The sequence below is a fragment of the Eptatretus burgeri genome, chromosome 12 (genome assembly GCF_056783735.1).
Source record: "Eptatretus burgeri isolate ZD-2024b chromosome 12, Ebu_testis_v1, whole genome shotgun sequence".
Taxonomy (NCBI): domain Eukaryota; kingdom Metazoa; phylum Chordata; class Myxini; order Myxiniformes; family Myxinidae; genus Eptatretus; species Eptatretus burgeri.
The window spans coordinates 45,091,224-45,111,684 of NC_140972.1; the positions used below are offsets into that span (position 1 = coordinate 45,091,224).

The 20,461-nt window shown below is 42.8% G+C and overlaps 1 protein-coding gene across 8 annotated transcripts in view; it reads left to right on the forward strand.

Moving 5' to 3' along the window:
* The window catches only part of LOC147015523 (C-myc promoter-binding protein-like), a 215,415-nt gene that overhangs the window by 174,618 nt on the left and 20,336 nt on the right, over positions 1-20,461 (forward strand). For 7 of the 8 annotated variants that reach the window (XM_085850314.1, XM_085850313.1, XM_085850316.1 and 4 more), the window contains 4 exons: positions 4,687-4,862; positions 15,470-15,674; positions 15,773-16,078; positions 17,926-18,043. In XM_085850314.1, coding sequence (XP_085706440.1) covers positions 4,687-4,862; positions 15,470-15,674; positions 15,773-16,078; positions 17,926-18,043 — 805 coding nt within the window. The remainder of the gene's footprint in view (positions 1-4,686; positions 4,863-15,469; positions 15,675-15,772; positions 16,079-17,925; positions 18,044-20,461) is intronic. The other variant, XR_015050358.1, reaches the window with a different exon arrangement.

Here is a 20,461-nt window from a genome sequence, read left to right on the forward strand (position 1 = left end):
CCCCCCCTTTTTTTCCCTTTTTCCTCCAACTCCCCTATCCTTGTCATTCCCATTTTTTTATTTTCCTTTTCCATTTCTTCTTTTGAAATTATATCTTTCCCTCTCCCACAACCTCAAAGAATAAGTGACATTTACAGAAAAGTGGCAGATGTTTCATGATGTCCTTTGAGCTTTTTCCTCTTACTACACACATGAAGTCAAAGATGGTCACTCGATAGCATACAGTAGTTGTTTGATGTGCAGCCTGTGGCTACTGGTTGCATCATTTCTGGAAGCATGGCTGTGCCGATGATGCAGTACCCTTGTTGCCAATAAGCTGGTACTCATTTTGACAACCTCGGAAGGATGACAGGCTAAGAGAAACAGTGACCTGTGATGTTCAACATATTTCAACAGCATGATGGGCTCAAAATCAAGACCCATATATCTCAATATAGCCATCCATCCATCCATTGGGACCATGCTCTATGCAGAGCGTTGGTTCTGCCTCAGCAGTCTCCTGGCTATTGGGCACAATCCTGGACGGGTCGCCACTCCGACACAGGATACCAGCAAGCTGGTACTCATTTTGCTGACCTCAGAAGGATGACAGACCGAGTCAACCCCACCTGGTATGAATTCAGTCAACCCCACTGAGGATCCCAAGCCCACCACTCTCGCCATTAAGCCAACACCAGGCATACATCCACCATCATGGACTAGTGTCAAAGAGTTGTACAAGAGGTTGAAGGAGACTGGAAGTTGTCAGAAACAGAAAAGTACTGGTCGACCAAACACAAGTGTAGCAGACGTTGAACGAGTGCATGAATCATTTCAACAAAGTCCTAGAAAATCATTTTGACGCGCATCCAGAGAACTGGGACGACCAACTACCCCACCGCACACAGGATTATGTACAAACGGCTGAAGATTTATGCCTACAAGGTGCAGATTCTGCAGAAACTCAAACCAAATGACAGACTCACCTGCAAGGCGTTTGCCTTGTAAATGCTCAGTCGCATAGAGGATGAGAAAGATTACCTGAAAAAGGTCATGTTCACAGATGAAGTTTGCTTTCATGTATTGGGAAGGTCAACCAGCACATTGTGAGGATCTGGAGCTCTGAAAACCACCACATGGTCATTGAACACATACATGACAGTCCAAAGGTCGATGTGTGGTGTGGCCTTCTCCATGACCACTTGGTGGGTCCATTTTCCTTTGCGGAGGATACATTGACCTCAGCAATTTACATAAATATGTTGGAACGATTCGCCTTCCCATAGATTGAAGACCTGCAACCTGATATTTTTCAACAGGACAGTGCTCCACCTCATTGGGCCTTAGGCATTCGAGCCATCTTCAATGAAAAATTTCCAGGTCGCTGGATTGGCCAAAACGGACCAACCGCTTGGCACCCACAATCACCAGACATAACCCCCCTTGATATATATTTTTTTCTGTGGGGGTTTGTCAAAGATGTTGTCTACAACACCAAGGTGGCAAACCTACAGGATCTTCGTTCTCAGATCACAGCTGCGTGCGCACTGGTGAACACAAACATGCTGAGCCGAACATGGCAAGAACTCGTGTACCCCCTTGATGTCCTGCACATGACAAACAGAGCTCACATTGAAGTGTATTGATGCTATGCACAAGACTTTGAGTGTCTGTTTCATATAAATAAAAGGGTGTCATTATATCATTTGTGGTTCTAAATATATTAACAACCAACATTGTCTGGATCTTTTTGAAACGCCCTGTACAATCCAGAATTCATGGTTCTGTCAATGATAGCAAGCCGGCCATGTCCTGAGGTAGCAAAGCAGCTCCAAACCGTGATACTCCGACCACTATGCTTCACATTTGGTATGAGATTCTTATGTTGAATGAAGTGTTATGATTTTCGTCAAACATAACGTTTCTCATTTAAGCCAAAAAGTTCCACTTTCGGCTCACCTGTCCACAGAACATTCTTCCAATGGCCTTCTGGATCATCCAGGTGGTCTTTGGCAAACTTGAGATGGGTGGCAATGTTCTTGGAGAGCAGTGGTTTTCTCCTTGCTACCCTCCCATGCACTCTATTCTTGTTCAGTGTTTTCCTGATGATGGACTCATGAACACTGACAGCCAATGCAAGAGAGGCCTGCAGATCCTTAGATGTTATCCTGGGGTTCTTTGTGACCTTGAATATTGTACGCCTTGCTCTTGGAATGATTTTCGTTGGATGACCACTCCTGGAAAGAGTAACAATGGTGTTGAATTTTCGCCATTTGTACACTATCTGCCTGACAGTGTATTGGTGAAGCCCAGCACCTTTGAAATTGTTTTGTAACTCCTACCACACTGATGAACATCGACTACTCTTTTTCTGAGATCCTCAGAAATCTGTTTTTATCAGGGCATGACATGCTTCCTCAAACCTTTGTGGTGAAGACCAGACTCTGATGGTGACGAACAAAGCTTGCTTTTCATGTTGGGCAGGGCCACCCAAACTCACCGCTAATCATCATCCCATTGCTTGAAAAACCTGACTGTAATTACCTGCTTGGTGCAGCTGATTGACCTTGAGGTTCACATAGTTTTTCCGACGAAAAAAATTGAATGTTGGATCATTTTGGTCAAAAATAAATGAAAAAGTAGATTTTCTTTTGTGTGTGTGTGCTATTTGTTTAATCAGGTCCTCTTATCTATTATTAGGACTTAGATGAAGATCTGATCACATTTTAGGTCAAATTTATGCAGAAATATAGAAGATTCGAAAGGGTTCACATTTCTCACCGCTGTAGGTCCACCCCAAGCGTTTTGCTCTCGTGCAGCAAGGTGAGGTAAAATGAAGATTGGGCAGTCTCATCAAAGAATGAAACCTCCAAACTATTTTTAGTGGCACTGCTGTCCCTCAAGAGATATTTGGCGGTTATATTCTTATTATTATTCTTATTCTTATTCTTATTCTTATTCTTATTCTTATTCTTCTTCTTCTCTTTTTTTTTATTCAATGGAATGAAAATTCTGATATTTTGGTTTTTGCTTTGTCATCAGTAGTAGTTTAACAATACAGCAATAATTGTAGCATTTGATTAAATAATGCTGATGCAGTAGTCCTTTTTTTATGCCTCCGGTGGCTTTATGTTTTCGGGTTGTCCGTAGTACATATGTATGTGGTGGGGGGAATTGATGACATCACCAGTCATGTGGTTCGATAGCCATTTTTTTTTTAAGGTAAAAAAGACCTTCAAAAATCTTCCCCGAAGCGGCTGACCAGATTGAGGCAAAACTTTTACAGGTATGATCACCTATCCATAAGGAACAAAAAGTTCTCCACCTATGACATCATCGATCACATGCTTTGGCAGCCATATTGGATTTACCCTAAAACCTATAAAAAAAAATCTTCTCCAGAACGGCTTAATAGATCGAGGGGAAACTTCACCCACATGTTCCTCAAGTCTTGGGGATACCAGGGTGTTCAAGAATAATGAATAGGTCACATGGCCTGTCAGCCATATTGGTTTGAACGAAAATCTTTTAAAAATTGATTCTCTTGAACCGCTTCATTAATCTACATGAAGTGTCAGAGTTATGATGTAGTAGTCATGGGGAATATACGTTTTAACTTTAAACCTGATAAGACGCATGGTTTGGCAGCCAGAATTATTTAATATTTTGAATCTGGGTTCAGGAATTTAAATCAAACTTAGTGCAAGTACCAAGTACAATCAAACTTGGTACAAGTACCAACTTGATACAACAAGCTTTCCTGGGAAAGCCACATTTCCAACCTGGCCTCCAAAGCCAATCACCGAATGGGAATCCTCTGTCATGCAAAGTCCTTCTTCAGCCCACCTGAGCTCCTGACCACATACAAAGCTTTCATCCACAGCCTGATGGAGTACTGTTCTCCTCTCTGGGCTGGTGCTCCTGCCTCCCACCTTTCTCAGCTTCACGCTGTGGAAACCATGGCATTTCGGATCATTGGCAACTCCCGCAATGAGGCTGAGTCTTTGGGCCTGTCATTGCAGAGAGGCCTCTCATTGCCTCTCATTGCAGCAGATCGGTGGTCTTTCTCTCTTCTACCGTCTCCTCTCCGGTCTCGCCCCCCCCCCTGCTGTGTCTGCGATTTGTCCCCACCATATTTCCGCAGGGCGCTCAAGGTCCGCCAACAACCCCCTTCTGGTAAAACTACCAAAATCACGAATCACTGCTCACCTTCACTCTTTCATTCCTCTTTTTTTCCCGCCTTTGGAATAAACTGCCACACTGTTGAATCCCATTCTTCCATCCAGGCCTTCAAAACAGCTGTTCACCGCCACCTCTTATCGTCCACCATCCAAATCCTCGATCTTTTCTACCCCCGTTAATCCACCCCAAACCCACCTCCTTCAAATTCCCTGCTTTCCTTCCTGAAAGTCCCTGTAATGTCCATCTTGTATACCCTGTGTTCCCCCATCCCATCCTTCTCCCTTCCACAGATCTCTTAATGTGTCTGTTCCCCACTGTTTTGTCCTTCCCACTCCCACCCCTCTTGTCTCATGCCCCCCCCCCTTGCTGTGCGTTGTATGTTAGCCTCATACGAGCCTCGATAAGTTATACAAAAAAAAGTATGAAGAATGATGTAATAATATGGGCGGAGGCATATCTGGTGACGTCGCGACCTTGAAGAGTGCCCTTCTATTTTGTAATCATTTTTGTTTTTGTTGAGTGCAGGTGCAAATGTCCAGCTGTTCGCTATGCCAGACATGCAAATGTTTGGCTTACGATGAGCAGATAATGGCCGGTTGGTCCGCTGACGACTCAAACCTCAACACGTCTTGCCCTTGCTGTGGTGTCTCCTTTGTTCCAGAAATCACTGCACAAATTTCTAAGATCCAAGGCCCTGAGAGGTATGACCTAGAAGTAGAACTTCATTACATTCAAACAAGATTATTCATTTGTTAATCTTTAAATTAATGGACAAGGTCGTTGGATCTTTGGATGGGCATGGAGCAAGAATACTATTCTCCTTTATAGTTGAATATTTGTATGGCAATGTGTCATTTAGTGCTCGCAATTTATTTTTTTATGGAGGTCAGCAATACTACTCCATCCATCCATTGGGACCATACTCTGTACAGCATGTCAGTGCTGCCAAACCAGTCTCCTGGGCTATTGGGCACAATCCTGGACGGGTCACCACTCTGACACAGGATACTCGAATGTCTCAGTCAACCCAGCAAGCTGGTACTCATTTTGCCGACCTCGGAAGGATGACAGGCTGAGTCAACGCCACATGATATTAATTAAACGGCCGAGTGGGATTTGAACTCAGGACCCTAAGATCCCAAGTCTTCCAGCCTAACCATTAAGCCAACATGAGGCATGCGCAATACTACTGCATGGCCTGAAGCCACCGTTTAGACATAACCATCTGAAGATCTGAAAGCGACTGTTGCAGAGGAAAAAAAAACATAAAATAGGTTTTGAGTTTACTTTATTAACTAAGAGGTAAAACATTTTGGACAGGGAGTTTTCTCGAGTCTCATTCTTACAAAACGTTTTCAATTCTAACATTACTACTTGGCCAAATTAGTCCGGATGTCAAACACAATTTTTCAAGATGACCTTGCATTAGGGGTCCGCACAATGTTTTTCTGCATTTTTGTGATCACCAGACCATCTGAATGAATATTCCGATTGATGCCCCTCTGGCACCCTTGAGCATTTTTGTAGAAACCCATTATTATGCAAATTTGTGGTGGCCATTGTCAAAATTACTATTTTTCTTAATATCTCCAAAAGTAAGCATCCAAATAGCCTGGTTGAGGTGTCTACACCCATGTTTTTAGGGTCACTGGTCATGATAAACCTACTTACAATTTAATAACATTTAAATTTTGCTCATGAATATGCAAATTAGCAGTCACCATTATCAAAATAACAATTTTTCTTAATATCTCCAGAAGTGAGCATCCAAACAGCCTGGTTGAGGTGTCCAAACCCATGTTTTTAGGGTCACTGGTCATGATAAACCCACTTACAATTTGATAACATTGAAATTTAGCTCATTAATATGCAAATTAGCAGTCGCCATTATTGAAAATGTAGATAAATAGACATATAGATAGAAAAAAAAAACACTTCAGTCTTTGTGAATATGGATCACTTTATTATTCATACAGATTCAACAATTCGACAGTATGCAATGAAAGCAGCTAACAACATGAACAAAAGAAGACATTCTTGTGTAAATCAAATGTTCATATATATAACAGGTTTGTAAACCTTATGAAGGCTACTTCAGTGCTTTGTGTCTCATTCAGTGTCAGAGTCATCATCAAGGGCAAATGCAGCAGCTGTCTTGGTGCGCTCATTCCTGCTGCCAGTATCTCCATGGCACGTACAGAAAACTGTGCATGGTAACTTGGCTGCTGTGCAGCAGCATTGAGCTGTGTAGCATTGCTCGTCTGAGGAACATCCACATCATATTAGCGCCAAGATCTCTGGTGGTGCAAGAGCGACGTTGGGCGGCTGCATAATTGGAAGTAATGATCTTGATGCCTCATCACGTTTCCATCCGTACTGAGTGGGATCCAGAGGTGGTGGCTGCAGCTCAGCAGCTGACTTCCACATTGCTGTCTGGATATGAGTGCGTCGCACGTTTTGTTCAAAGGACTCTGTAGTTGGTGGCAGAGCCTTTAGGTCTGGTGCTTTGATGGCATTTGGTTTCACCATCTTCATAGACCACACCTCTTTGCGAACATCAGACATGTTGCTTCTCTACTTGCTACCACAGCAAACAGCCATGAATACAGTGGCTTCGGCAATGACATCGTCAATAGATGCATCCACATTCCCAAGTTTTTGAAGTGAATGGCCTGCTGCGAGTGTCTTCTTGCCAGTCAGTTTACATCTACCATACATCTGGGCAACGGTGTCGCAACCTGTCAGTGCGTGTAAAGCTAGTAGGTCTTGCACCATCCTGGCATGTTTTTTGGCAGTGGCCTCAATGTCGATCAACGATCGGCCAGGACATGTTGCTTCCATTTTTAAGCAGCATTGCAGATGAAGTTCTGCGAAGTGATACACAAGCAAGATGAACACATCAGTATCATCACAGATGTCTGTGATGCATTTTGCACCATCTTTGGCAACTTTAGCGACTTGCTGAATCATGATGACATCTGCCTCCTCATTCGTCGTCTTCAAATCAGTGCGACACCTTTGGGCTCCGTGGTGTATTTCCACTGGGGTAGACTCCTGTCCCGTAATGACGAGCCTGTGTTGGCTCTGCTTCCTCTGTTTACTGACGTCAATCATATTCTAGCAAATCAGTTCTATCAGCTGAACTTTGTTCTCAGTTACTGACAGAACCACCAGCTGTGGAGGCAGTTTTGTCTGGTGGTTCAACCTGTGGCGCTTGCTCGCTTGCTGCCCAGCTCTTGCTAATCTTGTTCCACTCTTGATGCTGAAATCATGATATCTGTCAAATACCAGATATACATCTGATTTGTCCACCTTTGCCATGATGTAGCTTGTGAAGTTGTCAACAAAGTCTTGCACAATTCCCCTGTTTGGCCAATGAATAACCCAGAGGATTGCACAACCATCTAAGATGGTGACTTCAGGTTGTGGACCCAGTCTTGTTGAGATTTCCACTTGGAGATTCTTCTTCAATGTCGACTTGGTCTTTGCTATTCTCATCTCCCCCTTTTCATTGAACATTGATGTTGGCACAGGTGCAAGCTCGTACTCTAAGATGTCACATAGTTTGACGTTTCGACTTTGTTGGAGTCCCATGACACTGGAGTAGATGAGATTTAGTTCACAAACCTCAGTAGATCCCACACGCATGACTTTCCGTGTCACTGCCATAGTTATGACTTGTTTGGATAAGGGAGTGTTGAATCCTGCTGGCCAGCTTTCTTCATACGAATGCATCTGTGCTCGGCCAATGTCAACTGCCCTTGGCGCGTTCACCTTCTCCGGTCCAAGTGTTATGCTAATTTGCATATTAATGAGCTAAATTTTAATGTTATCAAATTGTAAGTGGGTTTATCATGATTGGTGACCCTAAAAACATGGGTTTGAACACCTCAATCAGGCTGTTTGGATGCTTACTTCTGGAGATATTAAGAAAAATTGTTATTTTGATAATGGCGACTGCTAATTTGCATATTAATGAGTTAAATTTAAATGTTATTAAATTTTAAGTGGGTTTATCATGACCAGTGACCCTAAAAACATGGGTTTGGACACCTCAACCAGGCTATATGGATGCTTACTTTTGGAGATATTAATAAAAATAGTAATTTCTACAATGGTCACCGCTAATTTGCATATTAATGGGTTTCTACAAAAATGCTCAAGGGTGCCAGAGTGGCATCAATCGGAATATTCATTCAGATGGTCTGGTGATCACAAAAATGCAGAAAAACATTGTGCGGACCCTAATGCACGCTTTTCTGACCAACACTCAGACTAAATGGCATCAGCTCACATGCCCTAAAAACCTGCTCTGCTGCTCTTGCTCATCCTCTCTGCCCTTTTCACCATATCATTTGCCCTGGGTCATCTTCCATCTGCTTGGAAATCAGCCAACATCTCACTGCATTACATAAAAAGTCCAAAAGCCAATCCTCTTAACTGCAGACCTATTATCTTACTTCCAATAGTCAGCGAAGTCAGGGAATCCATCATCACACCTAAAATCATTCCTGTTCTCCAATGACCTCATCTCAGATCATCAATTCAGATTCAGACCAGGTCACTTTACCTTGAACATGCTGCTTCAACTCTTCCAACATGGATGGAGGCCCTCAATGTCAGACATGAGATCAGGACAGTGTCTCTGGACATATTTTGTGCTTTTGATAGAGCCTGGCATCCTGCCTTACCCCAAACCCTCTGCCTGTGGCATTCAAGCCCAACTCCACACATGGCTTACTGACTTTGACTCTCATAGCCTAAATGTGGCTCTCAACAGAACCCTTTCATCTTCTCTCCCTGTCAAGGTGAGTGCCCCAAGGCAGTGTTCTGGCCCAGTCCTATTCCTGCTCTCCATCAAAGATTTCTCTAACTCTCTGGAAAATCCTCTTTTTCTATTTGATGATGACTCCACCCTCAGCTGTGACATGCCTCATCCTTCAGGCAGGAAAACTGCAGCCTCTTCCCACTCTCTTCAGACCTTGACATAATCACAAGCTGGTTAAACACTTTTATTCTGTATTTTAATCCTGACAAATCTCACATTCTTACTATCTCTCTCTGAAAGGACCGTTTGGCAAACACTTCCACATACTTTCTCAACAACCCTCTGAAAGAGGTTCAGTCACTCAAACTATTGGGTCTCACACTCAGCCATGATCTCTTTTGGGTGGGCCACATTTCAAAATTGGCCTCCATAGCCAGATGCCAACCGGGGGGGGGGGGGGATCCTCTGTTGTAGAGAGCACTTCCTTGGCACACCTGAACTCCTATTCACCTACAAGGCTTTCATCTGCAGCTTGATGTAGTACTGCCCTCCCCACTGGGCTGGCTCCCCTGCCTCACATCTTTCTCAGCTTGAAGCCATGGAAACCAAGGCCTTCAAGGTTATTGGAATCTCCCGCGATGAAACTGAGTCTATATTGGCCGATCACTTAACCAATGCAGACAAGTCGATGGTCTCTCTTTCTTCCACCACCTCCTTTCTGGTCTTGCACCATTTGCTCTTCATGTGCTTCACTCCCCCCCCCCCCCATGTAAATGCATGGCTCAACCAGCCCCACCATAATTCCCCTTCTGGTGAAACTACCTAAGTCCAGGATCACAGCTCACCTCCACTCATTCGTTCCTCTTTTTCCCCATCTGTAGAATCAACTTCCACATTCTCTTTGATCTCGTTCTTCACTCTAGGTCTTCAAGACTGTTCACCTCCATCACAGATCGTCCTCAATCCAAAACCTTGATCTTTTCTACCCTTGTTAACCCCACACCAATCCCTCCTTCAAAATTTCCAGTTTTCCTTCCTGAGAGTTTCCCTCTGTATCCATAATGTCCATCCCATGCATCCTCTCCTGCCCCTCATCCCTCCCCACATCCATTGCTTGTCCAAGTCTGCCTCTATATTTGCCTTCAACTCTGCTGTTTGTACTTCCCCCCCTCTCTCTCTCTCTGCTGTTCCTGTTGTCCTGTTGTGTCCTGATCCGTTCAGTGTACAAGTACTAGCTCTTCCAGAAGCCTTGACGATGTATACAAAAAGAACATTGCGTTCACTCATCTATAATCAACGGTGTGGGGTATTTGAAGCCGGTAGTTCAGGTCTTCTTTTTGTACTCCCAAAAGTGGAAAGGCTAACCCTTTCTATGACACTTTCTATATATTCTATTCAAGCTATGACACTTCCCAGACGCAAAGACACTGATTTGTTTATTTTGTACACCGCTCCCTCCCAATTCCAACTCCATGTGCTGCACAACGGTATCGCCGGGTGCCGAAGGCGGCCCAGCAATGACACGTGCTGGAGGATTTGTTATTATTTACGAAATCTAAAGATTTCGTAAGTATATTGATGACTTCCGCCGTGTGTGTGTGTGTGTGTGTGTGTGTGTGTGTGTGTGTGTGTGTGTGTGTGTGTGTGTGTGTGTGTGTGTGTGTGTGTGTGTGTGTGTGTGTGTGTGTGTGTGTGTGTGTGTGTGTGTGTGTGTGTGTGTGTGTGTGTGTGTGTGTGTGTGTGTGTAGGCACGATAACTCGAGAACGGAAGAAGCTACCAATGTCAAATTACACCACGTGATTCAGGAGGGTGATGGCAAGTGCTGATTAGATTTTGGTCAAAATTGGTCAAAGGTCAAGGTCACAGTGAGGGCAAACATTCGATATTTGATGGTTTGGTACAGAATCATCGTAGAAACTTCTGGTTTGCGTCGCTACCTTCTCTCGAGACAGCTTTTATTAGACAAGGTCAGAGGTCAAGTTGACGATTTCGTAAGTACCAGTCTATGACTGCGTGTTACTTACGAAATCTAAAGATTTCGTAAGTATATTGATGACTTCCGTTTCTGTTTGTTTGTTTGTTTGTTTGTTTGTTGGCACGATAACTCGAGAATGGAAGAAGCTACCAATGTCAACTTAGACCACGTGATTCAGGAGGGTGATGGCTAGTGCTGATTAGATTTTGGTCAAAATCGGTCAAAGGTCAAGGTCACAGCAAGGTCAAATATTCGATTTTTGATGGTTTGGTACAGATAACTCGAAAACGGAAGAAGCTACCAATGTCAAATTACACCACGTGATTCAGGACGGTGGTGGCGAGCACTTATTAGATTTTGGTCAAAGGTCAAGGTCACAGTGAGGTCAAACATCCAAAACATTCGATTTTTGATGGTTTAGTACAGAATCATCTTAGAAACTTCTGGTTTGCGTCGCTACGTTTTCTCGATACAGCTTTTATTAGACAAGGTCAGTGGTCAAGTTGACGATTTCGTAAGTACCAGTCTATGACTGCTTGTTTGTTTGTTTGTTTTTAGGCACGATAACTCGAGAACGGAAGAAGCCACCAATGTCAAATTACACCAGGTGATTCAGGAGAGTGATGGCTTTTGCTGATAAGATTTTGGTCAAAATCGGTCAAAGGTCAAGGTCACAGTGAGGTCAAACATAATTCCGTAAATTAATGTGGAGAAATGGAGTATTTTTGCTTCGCTCGACGTTACGAGTTCGTTTTAACTTCGATTTTAATTTTGTCTTCGGTTTTTGCGATCGCTTCGGACGCTTAAAACTCGGTTGTCGAAATTCTCGTAAAAATCGGATGTTTTGGAGACGTTTTAAGATTGTATAAAAAATATTTCACTTGACGCGTCACGGGTCGTCCCATGATGCAGTGCGCTCGAGCAGACGCGTCGTTGAGTTATGTTAAGGTATATTTGCGTGGAGAAATGGAGATTTTTGCTTTGGTCGACGTTACGATTTTTGATGGTTTGATACAGATTCATCGTAGAAACTTCTGGTTTGCGTCGCTACCTTCTTTCGAGACAGCTTTTATTAGACAAGGTCAGAGGTCAAGTTGACGATTTCATAAGTACCAGTCTATGTTTGTTTGTTACTTACGAAATCTAAAGATTTCGTAAGTATATTGATGACTTCCATTTCTGTTTGTTTGTTACTTACGAAATCTAAAGATTTCTTAAGTACATTGATGCCTTCCATTACTCTTTGTTTGTTTGTTTGTTTGTTTTTTAGTTTGTTTGTAGGCACGATAACTCGAGAACGGAAGAAGCTACCAATGTCAAATTACACCATGTGATTCAGGAGGCTGATGGCTAGTGCTGATTAGATTTTGGTCAAAATCTGTCAAAGGTCAAGGTCACCGTGAGGTCAAACATCCAAAAAATGATAACTCGAGAACGGAAGAAGCTTCCAATGTCAAATTACACCACGTGATTCAGGAGGGTGGTGCCTAGCGCTGATTAGATTTTGGTCAAAATCGGTCAAAGGTCAAGGTCACAGTGAGGTCAAACATCCAAAACATTTGATTTTTGATGGTTTGGTACAGAATCGTTGGAGAAATTTCTGGTTTGTGTCGCTACCTTCTCAAAAGACAGCTTTTATTAGACAAGGTCAGAGGTCAAGTTGACGATTTCGTAATGACCAGTCTATGACTGCTTGTTTGTTTGTTTGTTTGTTTGTAGGCATGATAACTCGAGAATGGAAGAAGCTACCAATGTCAAATTACACCACATGATTCAGGAGGGTGATGGCTCATGCTGATTAGATTTTGGTCAAAATCGGTCAAAGGTCAAGGTCACAGTGAGGTCAAATATTCGATTTTTGATGGTTTGGTACAGATAACTCGAGAACGGAAGAAGCTACCAATGTCAAATTACATCACGTGATTCAGGAGGGTGATGGCTAGTGCTGATTAGATTTTGGTCAAAATCGATCAAAGGTCAAGGTCACGGTGAGGTCAAATATTCGATTTTTGATGGTTTGGTACAGATAACTCTAGAAAGGAAGAAACTACTAATGTCAAATTACACCACGTGATTCAGGAGCGTGATGGCTAGCGCTGATTAGATTTTGTTCAAAATCGGTCAAAGGTCAAGGTCACAGTGAGGTCAAACATCCAAAACATTTGATTTTTGATGGTTTGGAACAGAATCATCGTAGAAACTTCTGGTTTGCGTCGCTACCTTATCTCGAGACAGCTTTTATGAGACAAGGTCAGAGGTCAAGTTGACAATTTCGTAAGTACCAGTCTATGACTGCTTGTTAGTTTGTTTGTTTGTTTGTAGGCACGATAACTCGAGAACGGAAGAAGCTTCCAATGTCAAATTACACCACGTGATTCAGGAGGGTGATGGCTAGTGCTGCTTAGATTTTGGTCAAAATCGGTCAAAGGTCAAGGTCACAGTGAGGTCAAATATTCGATTTTTGATGGTTTGGTACAGATAACTCGAGAATGGAAGAAGCCACCAATGTCAAATTACACCAGGTGATTCAGGAGGGTGATTGCTAGTGCTGATTAGATTTTGGTCAAAATCGGTCAAAGGTCAAGGTCACAGTGAGGTCAAACATCCAAAAAATGATAACTCGAGAACGGAAGAAGCTACCAATGTCAAATTACACCACATGATTCAGGAGGGTGGTGGCTAGCGCTGATTAGATTTTGGTCAAAATCGGTCAAAGGTCAAGGTCACAGTGATGTCAAACATCCAAAACATTCGATTTTTGATGGTTTGGTACAGAATCGTCGTAGAAACTTCTGGTTTGCGTCGCTGCCTTCTCTTGAGACAGCTTTTATTCGACAAGGTCAGCGGTCAAGTTGACAATTTCGTAAGTACCATTCTCTGACTGCTTGTTTATTTATTTATTTGGCATGGGGCGGCGTACGTTGAATGTACCTCTACTTGTTCATGTTATTCATTTCTTTTTGCCAACTCAGTATTTCAAGCATTGTCTCAGTGGTAAGAATTTTTGACTTTGTGCAATACCGAAAGAATATCCATTTTTGTTGTTTGTCATACAAATCTTCTTGAATGTAAGTGTCGGCCAACTTCTTCGACAGACGAATTAAACAACGGAATTTTCTTGACTGAAATAGGGTTAGAGTATATTGACTGCCATGGGAAGAGAGGGTGCATCTGACGTTTTGAGCATTGGTCCTTGGTTAGAGGAAAAAGTTATCAGGCATTCGCCATACATCAGAGCAAAAGGTTATTCAGCGTTGACCTTTGATGGAGTTAAATCGGTTTGGCCTGTATCAGAGGTTTTTCTCTGATGAAGGGCTGATGCTCACCGTCAGCCACTCCTCATTAGTCCTTGTCAGAGAAAAACCTTCCATGATGGTTAACATAGTCATCAGATTCCTGTTGATAAAAGATGTTATTTTAAAATACTGTTCCCTTTGTGAATGTGATGTTTATTCTTCTGAAATTGCTGCCCACAAACTCATCTGCCCAACATATAGAAAGACATGCAGACTAAATTAGATGAGTATTCATTGATTTAGTTTGCCTAATTTCGACCAATTCTACCCCCCCCCACCCTTTTCCCCTTCCTCACTCTCACAATTTCCTTTGACAATGAAAAATTTCCTTTCTTAACTCTGCTCAATTTGAATAGGGCTGTTGTACCTGATTATCAAATGGAACTCAACCATGATAGCAAATTAGTCATAAGGTTTTGAATCATAAGTCACAAGCCACACTATTTTGTTCTGGATGTCATTCACTCTGTCATCAAAGGACCCTTTTTATTATTATGTTCTGGATCTAAGGTTCGTAGTGGAGCTGCCGCCACTACGCATTGATATACAGACAAATACACAAAACACTACACAGGACTGTTGATTGACACAAACACAGCCACTGAGATTGGGGGAAGTGCCGTCACTTCCTGGGTCACTCCAGGTACCAGCGACATCGCAACAATGGCATCGCCTTTCTCATTGCACTCAGTGGGGCATTCCCTCAGGAGGAACCTCCTCCTCCCCATGGACATCTACCCATGAGGATAATCCATGCTCTTATCCTTTCAACTGCTGAGTGTCAAACAGGGAATCAGCACGTACCATTTTTAGTCTTTGGTATGGCTTGGACTGGGTTTGAAACGCTGACCTCCCAGGCTTGAACATACGCTCTGGCCATATTACACCACCATTACACCACTCTTTACATCACCCAATCATTACACCATTATTTTTGCCATAGGATCTTTGGTACTTGGTGTAGTTATTTAACCTCATATATATGCAACGTGTGCTGCATCTGCTAATGTCATGCAAGTGACACTTTCACCATTTAGCTTGTACGTGTAATACAGATCTTTCTCATCCCCCTCTCATGGTCAGGAGTTTCAATGACCAATCATTGCTACCTACCTCCAACAATGTGGTTATTGGTTGTTAAAAACAAATTAACAACACAGCAAATTCCTACCAGTCAAGTAAACATGCAGGTTGAGAGAGTTGTATACCAATTATATCAATTTAAAGTTTGTTTTTTCTTATATCATGCTCACTGCTTGCTCTGACAGTTCATTTTGGGATCATCATCGGGATTATGCGGACCAAGCAAGAGGTCATCTTGTAGTGCCTCTTTCTTCAGCACTTACTCGCAGTGCGAGCACCAACAGTCCCCTTGGTGGCAGCACCTCACAAGAAGCCTGTTTGCCAAAGCACGTGGCACAGCTCCATGCCATTCCCACACGAAGTTTGCCAAATCTATTCATGAAGAGCCAGGTACCAGCATGGTACAACTTATTATTTTGTACATCTTATGAGTGTTGCTCCAACCTATTCATTTCTATTTCTGCAATGGTATGCTGTGCTCCCCACAGAACAACACACAGGGAGTTGGTGATGGGGCTCGTGTCAAGACAAGTGAACACCATTGCAGGGGAACAAATATCGAGCTTTTGGAAGCCACACCTATCACTGTGCCCTACCTTTCACCTCTCGTATTGCACAAGCAACTGGAACGACTGGTTGATCATGAGGGTGATGGTGCTGTGGCTTCAGAAACGCTGCTCGCCCTGCATCCCATCCTCTTCTGGAACCTTCTTTGGTATTTCAAGCGTCTTGACCTACCCAGCCATTTACCGGCCTTACTTCTGTCAGTTCTTCCAAGGCCTTCACAATCGCTGGTAAGGCTTAACTAATGTTCTGAGCTATGTGTACGTTTTGACGTCGTGCAGCTGTACAATATCACATGTTCGTATGAGGTCAACCCCATGGGGGCATATTGACATCTGTATATCTGTAAGTCTGTGGCTTGCTAGAACATGTGGATTGAGAGGGGAATGATGTGTCGAGCAAACTTTCTCAGTGGGTGAAATCGCATCACCACATTGAAATCTTTGGGGAATTTTGCATTCTAAATTTACACAAAGCACATTTGCTTCTTCTGCTGATTACTTGACCAAAGTCTCAGAAGTTGTGGATTGCTTTTGCAAAAGTGCATTTGCAAACCAAGGGAAATGATGATCCAGGAAGCTCTAACATGGTAACTATTGGCAATCATTGTTTTTAAATTTGCTTTGTAGCTGATGATAACCCTGTGCAAGTGGAGCAGTCCATTTCATACATTTTATATCCATTTTATCACAGTCACTATTCTTCGTGGTACGATTATTACAGATCGATCCAACATTCAGTTTATACACCATATATGAACTTGAACTGCTCAAAATTAAAATGGTAATGTAAGAATGGACAAAAATATTCAATCGAAGTGTTGGTATGGCAATAGTTATCCCATTTTAAAGCACTTATTATCGAAGAGTGGGTTGACAGGGTGGCCTAGAGGTACGCACACTCACCTCTCAGCCTTTAACGTGCCTGGGTTTGCATCCCGACCCAGCTATAAACTGTCATCCCGGTGTTTCACAGGCAGGGTGATTCATCAATGTGTGTGCTGTCCCTCAGATGGACGTTAAACGGGCTTCCCATCTGCCGGCATTAGTTGATGGATGTTAAAGATCCTACAGAGTCCCAAGCAAAGAGTAGGTGAGCTATCACCAATACCATGAACAAATTACAAATTCCCGCCCTCACCAACAAGGGGCATTGCATCAGCAGCACAGCTGTGCCTTCAGCCTATGATGCTATCCCACAGCCTTGTGCTACATTCGAACTAAGAAGTATTGAATAGTGCATTACAAGCACAACAGCTTTCTTTCCTTACTTTGCAAACACAGTAGTGCTCCACTTGATGTCTGTCTGCAAATTTTAGACGCCGCTCCCTCGTGCACCTGGACACCAATTTCCTCGCAAGACAGATGACGGAACATCCTCTAATGAATGCGTGGGTTCTAGCCTCTTATTTTCGGCAGGTGTTTTGCAAGCGGAGCAATAGCATTTATCTTTTGACCATTATGGTGGAATCTTTAACATCCACAATGTGAATACTGGCAAGACAGCTGGCTTTGTCTCCATCCAAAGGAGGAAATGGTCCGAGATGCAGCACCCCCTGCTGGTATTGTGCCAGAATGACAGTTTTAGTTGAATTTCACTGGATGAGTGAAGACATCCAGTACCAGACGACGAGATACGAGTATGCCACCAACTGAGCTATCCTTCCTTCTTGTGACCAACCCTCATCCTTCCATAGAGACATCCTACCCAAGTGTTAACTAGGCTCGACTCTGCTTTGCTTCAAACATCAGATGGAATTTGTTGCATTCAAGGCAATAAGTTGTCGAATAAAACCCGTTCATTCATATGCTAGATTGTGCTCATCAAACTCATGAAAAGAAAAAGAAAAAAACGTCTGTGTGTTAGAAGATTTTAACAAACCTCCCTGAGCTTGTCTTTATCTACACCAGGTAAACTCGTACTGACTTTCTCTCTCTCTCTCGTCTCTCTCTCTCTCTCTGGTGTCTCTCTCTTTTTCTCTCTCTTTCTCTCTCTCTCTCTCTCTCTCTCTCTCTCTCTCTCTCTCTCTCTCTCTCTCTCTCTCTCTCTCTCTCTCTCTTTCTCTCTTGTTTTTCAGGAGTCTCGGAGTTTGTCCAGTCAGGACAGCAAACGGGTTTTGGTGCGGACAATGTGGGATAACCCTCAGTTTGAGCAGGAGCCTGGACCTTCCCTCTACTTGTTGTGGAGAACCTTAGGTAGGGGTCATTCATCTTTTATTGTAATAGCAATATGATAAACTTTGTATGTCCACCTGAGAGCATGCTGCATGTCACACTTTTGAGGTGTGACTGTGTTTCATTGGTTACACATTTGAGGTTCATTAATTTTGTATCCAGCCTATGGCTGCTGGTTCGATCATTGCTGCAAGCATGGCTGTGCCACTGGTACAGTGCGCCCTGTAGGTTAGGGCAGGAATTTGTAATTTGTTCATGGTGTTGGCGATGGCTCACCTCCTCTGCATGGACACCGTACGATCTTCAACGTCCACCAAGTGATGCCGGCATATTGGACGCCCAGTATAACGTCCATCCGAAGGACGGCACACACATTGATGAATCACCCTGCCTGTGAAATATCAGGATGACAGTTTCTTGCTGGCCTGAGATTCAAACACAGGCTTGACAGCTTAGAGGTGAGTGTGCGTACATCTAGGCCATCCTGCCAGTCCATATTTTAGGTGTTGGTTTTATCTTTAAGGTTTAAGAGTTGATGGAAAACATCGAAGGTTTTACATCGGTTGCCATTTCCTGCAACAAGCCATCTTTCAAAGATGTTGAGCCAACACTTATATGTCCGTCACTTTAATTGTACACGTTTTATTCCAGGGTTTGTTATATTTGGAGGTTCCTCAAGTGAGCTGCGAATGTGACCTCATTCAAGGAGGCTTAGAGAATCGAACTGAGTCTTGACACTCTCAGTCCAAGTTATTGATCGTCAGCTTGCGGCATAGTTGTTATGCTCGACTTTGTTGCCAACTTATGAGCCCTTCCCCTTCATTGTTGGCCTAAATCAGGATTGCAACTGACTTGGAGCAAGATTTACATACCCGTTTTCCTGTATTGACTTATTTTCCAGAATAATGCAAAGCAGGTTATCAGATGAGTAAGGAAGTGAATATTTGATATGGCAAATAATTAATCTTCGGTGTAGAAATAAAATAAGGAAAAGTTGGCAAGAGCGTGAGACCAAACATTTTGCTAATATGTTTTTTTTCATGTAAAAAAAATGTATGTGATTCAAAATGTATGAATAAGATGGAGTAATTCAACAAATGCCAAGGTTTTTAGCTTTCAACTGTATTTGTAAAAAAAAATTTGATAATTAGATATTGTTGCATGGGTGGAGGGGGTGGGGAGAGTTCTTGTCCCTGGCCACGTTGGGCGATGCTCCAATGCCTGAGCTGTTGAGGAAAACATCATGCTGGGTCTTACAAAGATATTGGCCCCTTCATTCCTACTATCCCATTAGTGGGGAAAGAAAGCCTGTCCATGCATTCAATAAACACAATTTTTGATATACTGTACAGCAGTCGTGATAAGCACAGAAGTTAAGAAGTTTATTATTATCCCCACGCTTTAAAAAAACAGAGGAATATTTATTGTAACCCTCTCCGTCTATCACGCGATGTCCTCCTAAACGGTTGTGCATAAATTCACCAAACTTGGTACTTATGATCACCACATGGCAAGAAGGTGAGAGCGGTATTGTTTTTGTCCATGACCCCTAGGGACCTGTGCAGGGTCAAAAGAACAAATACCAAAAAATGCAATTATGGGCATATTTTGATGCATTTTTAAATGAAACTTTGTACAGCAATCAACATTGATGGATGCATGAAATAGTTAACTATTTATTTTCTTATTTGACCCCTGGTTCATGCCCCACAAGGTGGGGACTTAGGGTCACAGGGATAAAAAGAGGAAGATAAATTCTTTACTCAAAAGTTGATATTGGGTCATTCCTGGTGGAACTTTTTGCCATCTTTCAACTTTGCTTTAGGAGGGAAGCATGGGGATTTGCGATGGTGTGCCATCGACTTCTCTCTCGTTAACAGATAATATTCCTCCGAAGGGCACACTTTCTGATGCAACCAAACACCATACCCTTACCTCTTGCCTCAAGTCATCTTTACTCAGAGCGTGAGGGATGCAAAATGGGAGCAAACGACCATAGAAACTGCAGAGGAGAGGTCAATAAAATAAGAAGTGACGAGACTGCTCAGTGAGTGAGTCGCACAGTGTGTGTAACTTGTCAATCTACATGGAGGCATGCCGTTGGGTTTTGCTTTGGTCCCTTTGATCGCCTCTGTCCAAATGAGATTGTTGTTGTCTCTATTTGGTTTGTTTCTCATGAGATTGTTGTTGTTTTCCCCACCCGTCATATCAAGTGCCACACCATCCAATCACCCATGCTTCATAAGTATAATTTGCTCGTTTTAAAATAAAATTGTCATATTTTAATGGCGAGCGCACCCATACCTAATTTGGGAGCTTTTCTTTCACGAAGATAAGAGTTTATTGATTTTTCCTGTCTCGCTGTCCTCATTTGTTATCTGAGATGAAGAAGTGTGTCTTTTGCCATTTTGTCTATGCCCAGATCTCGTGTATTTATTT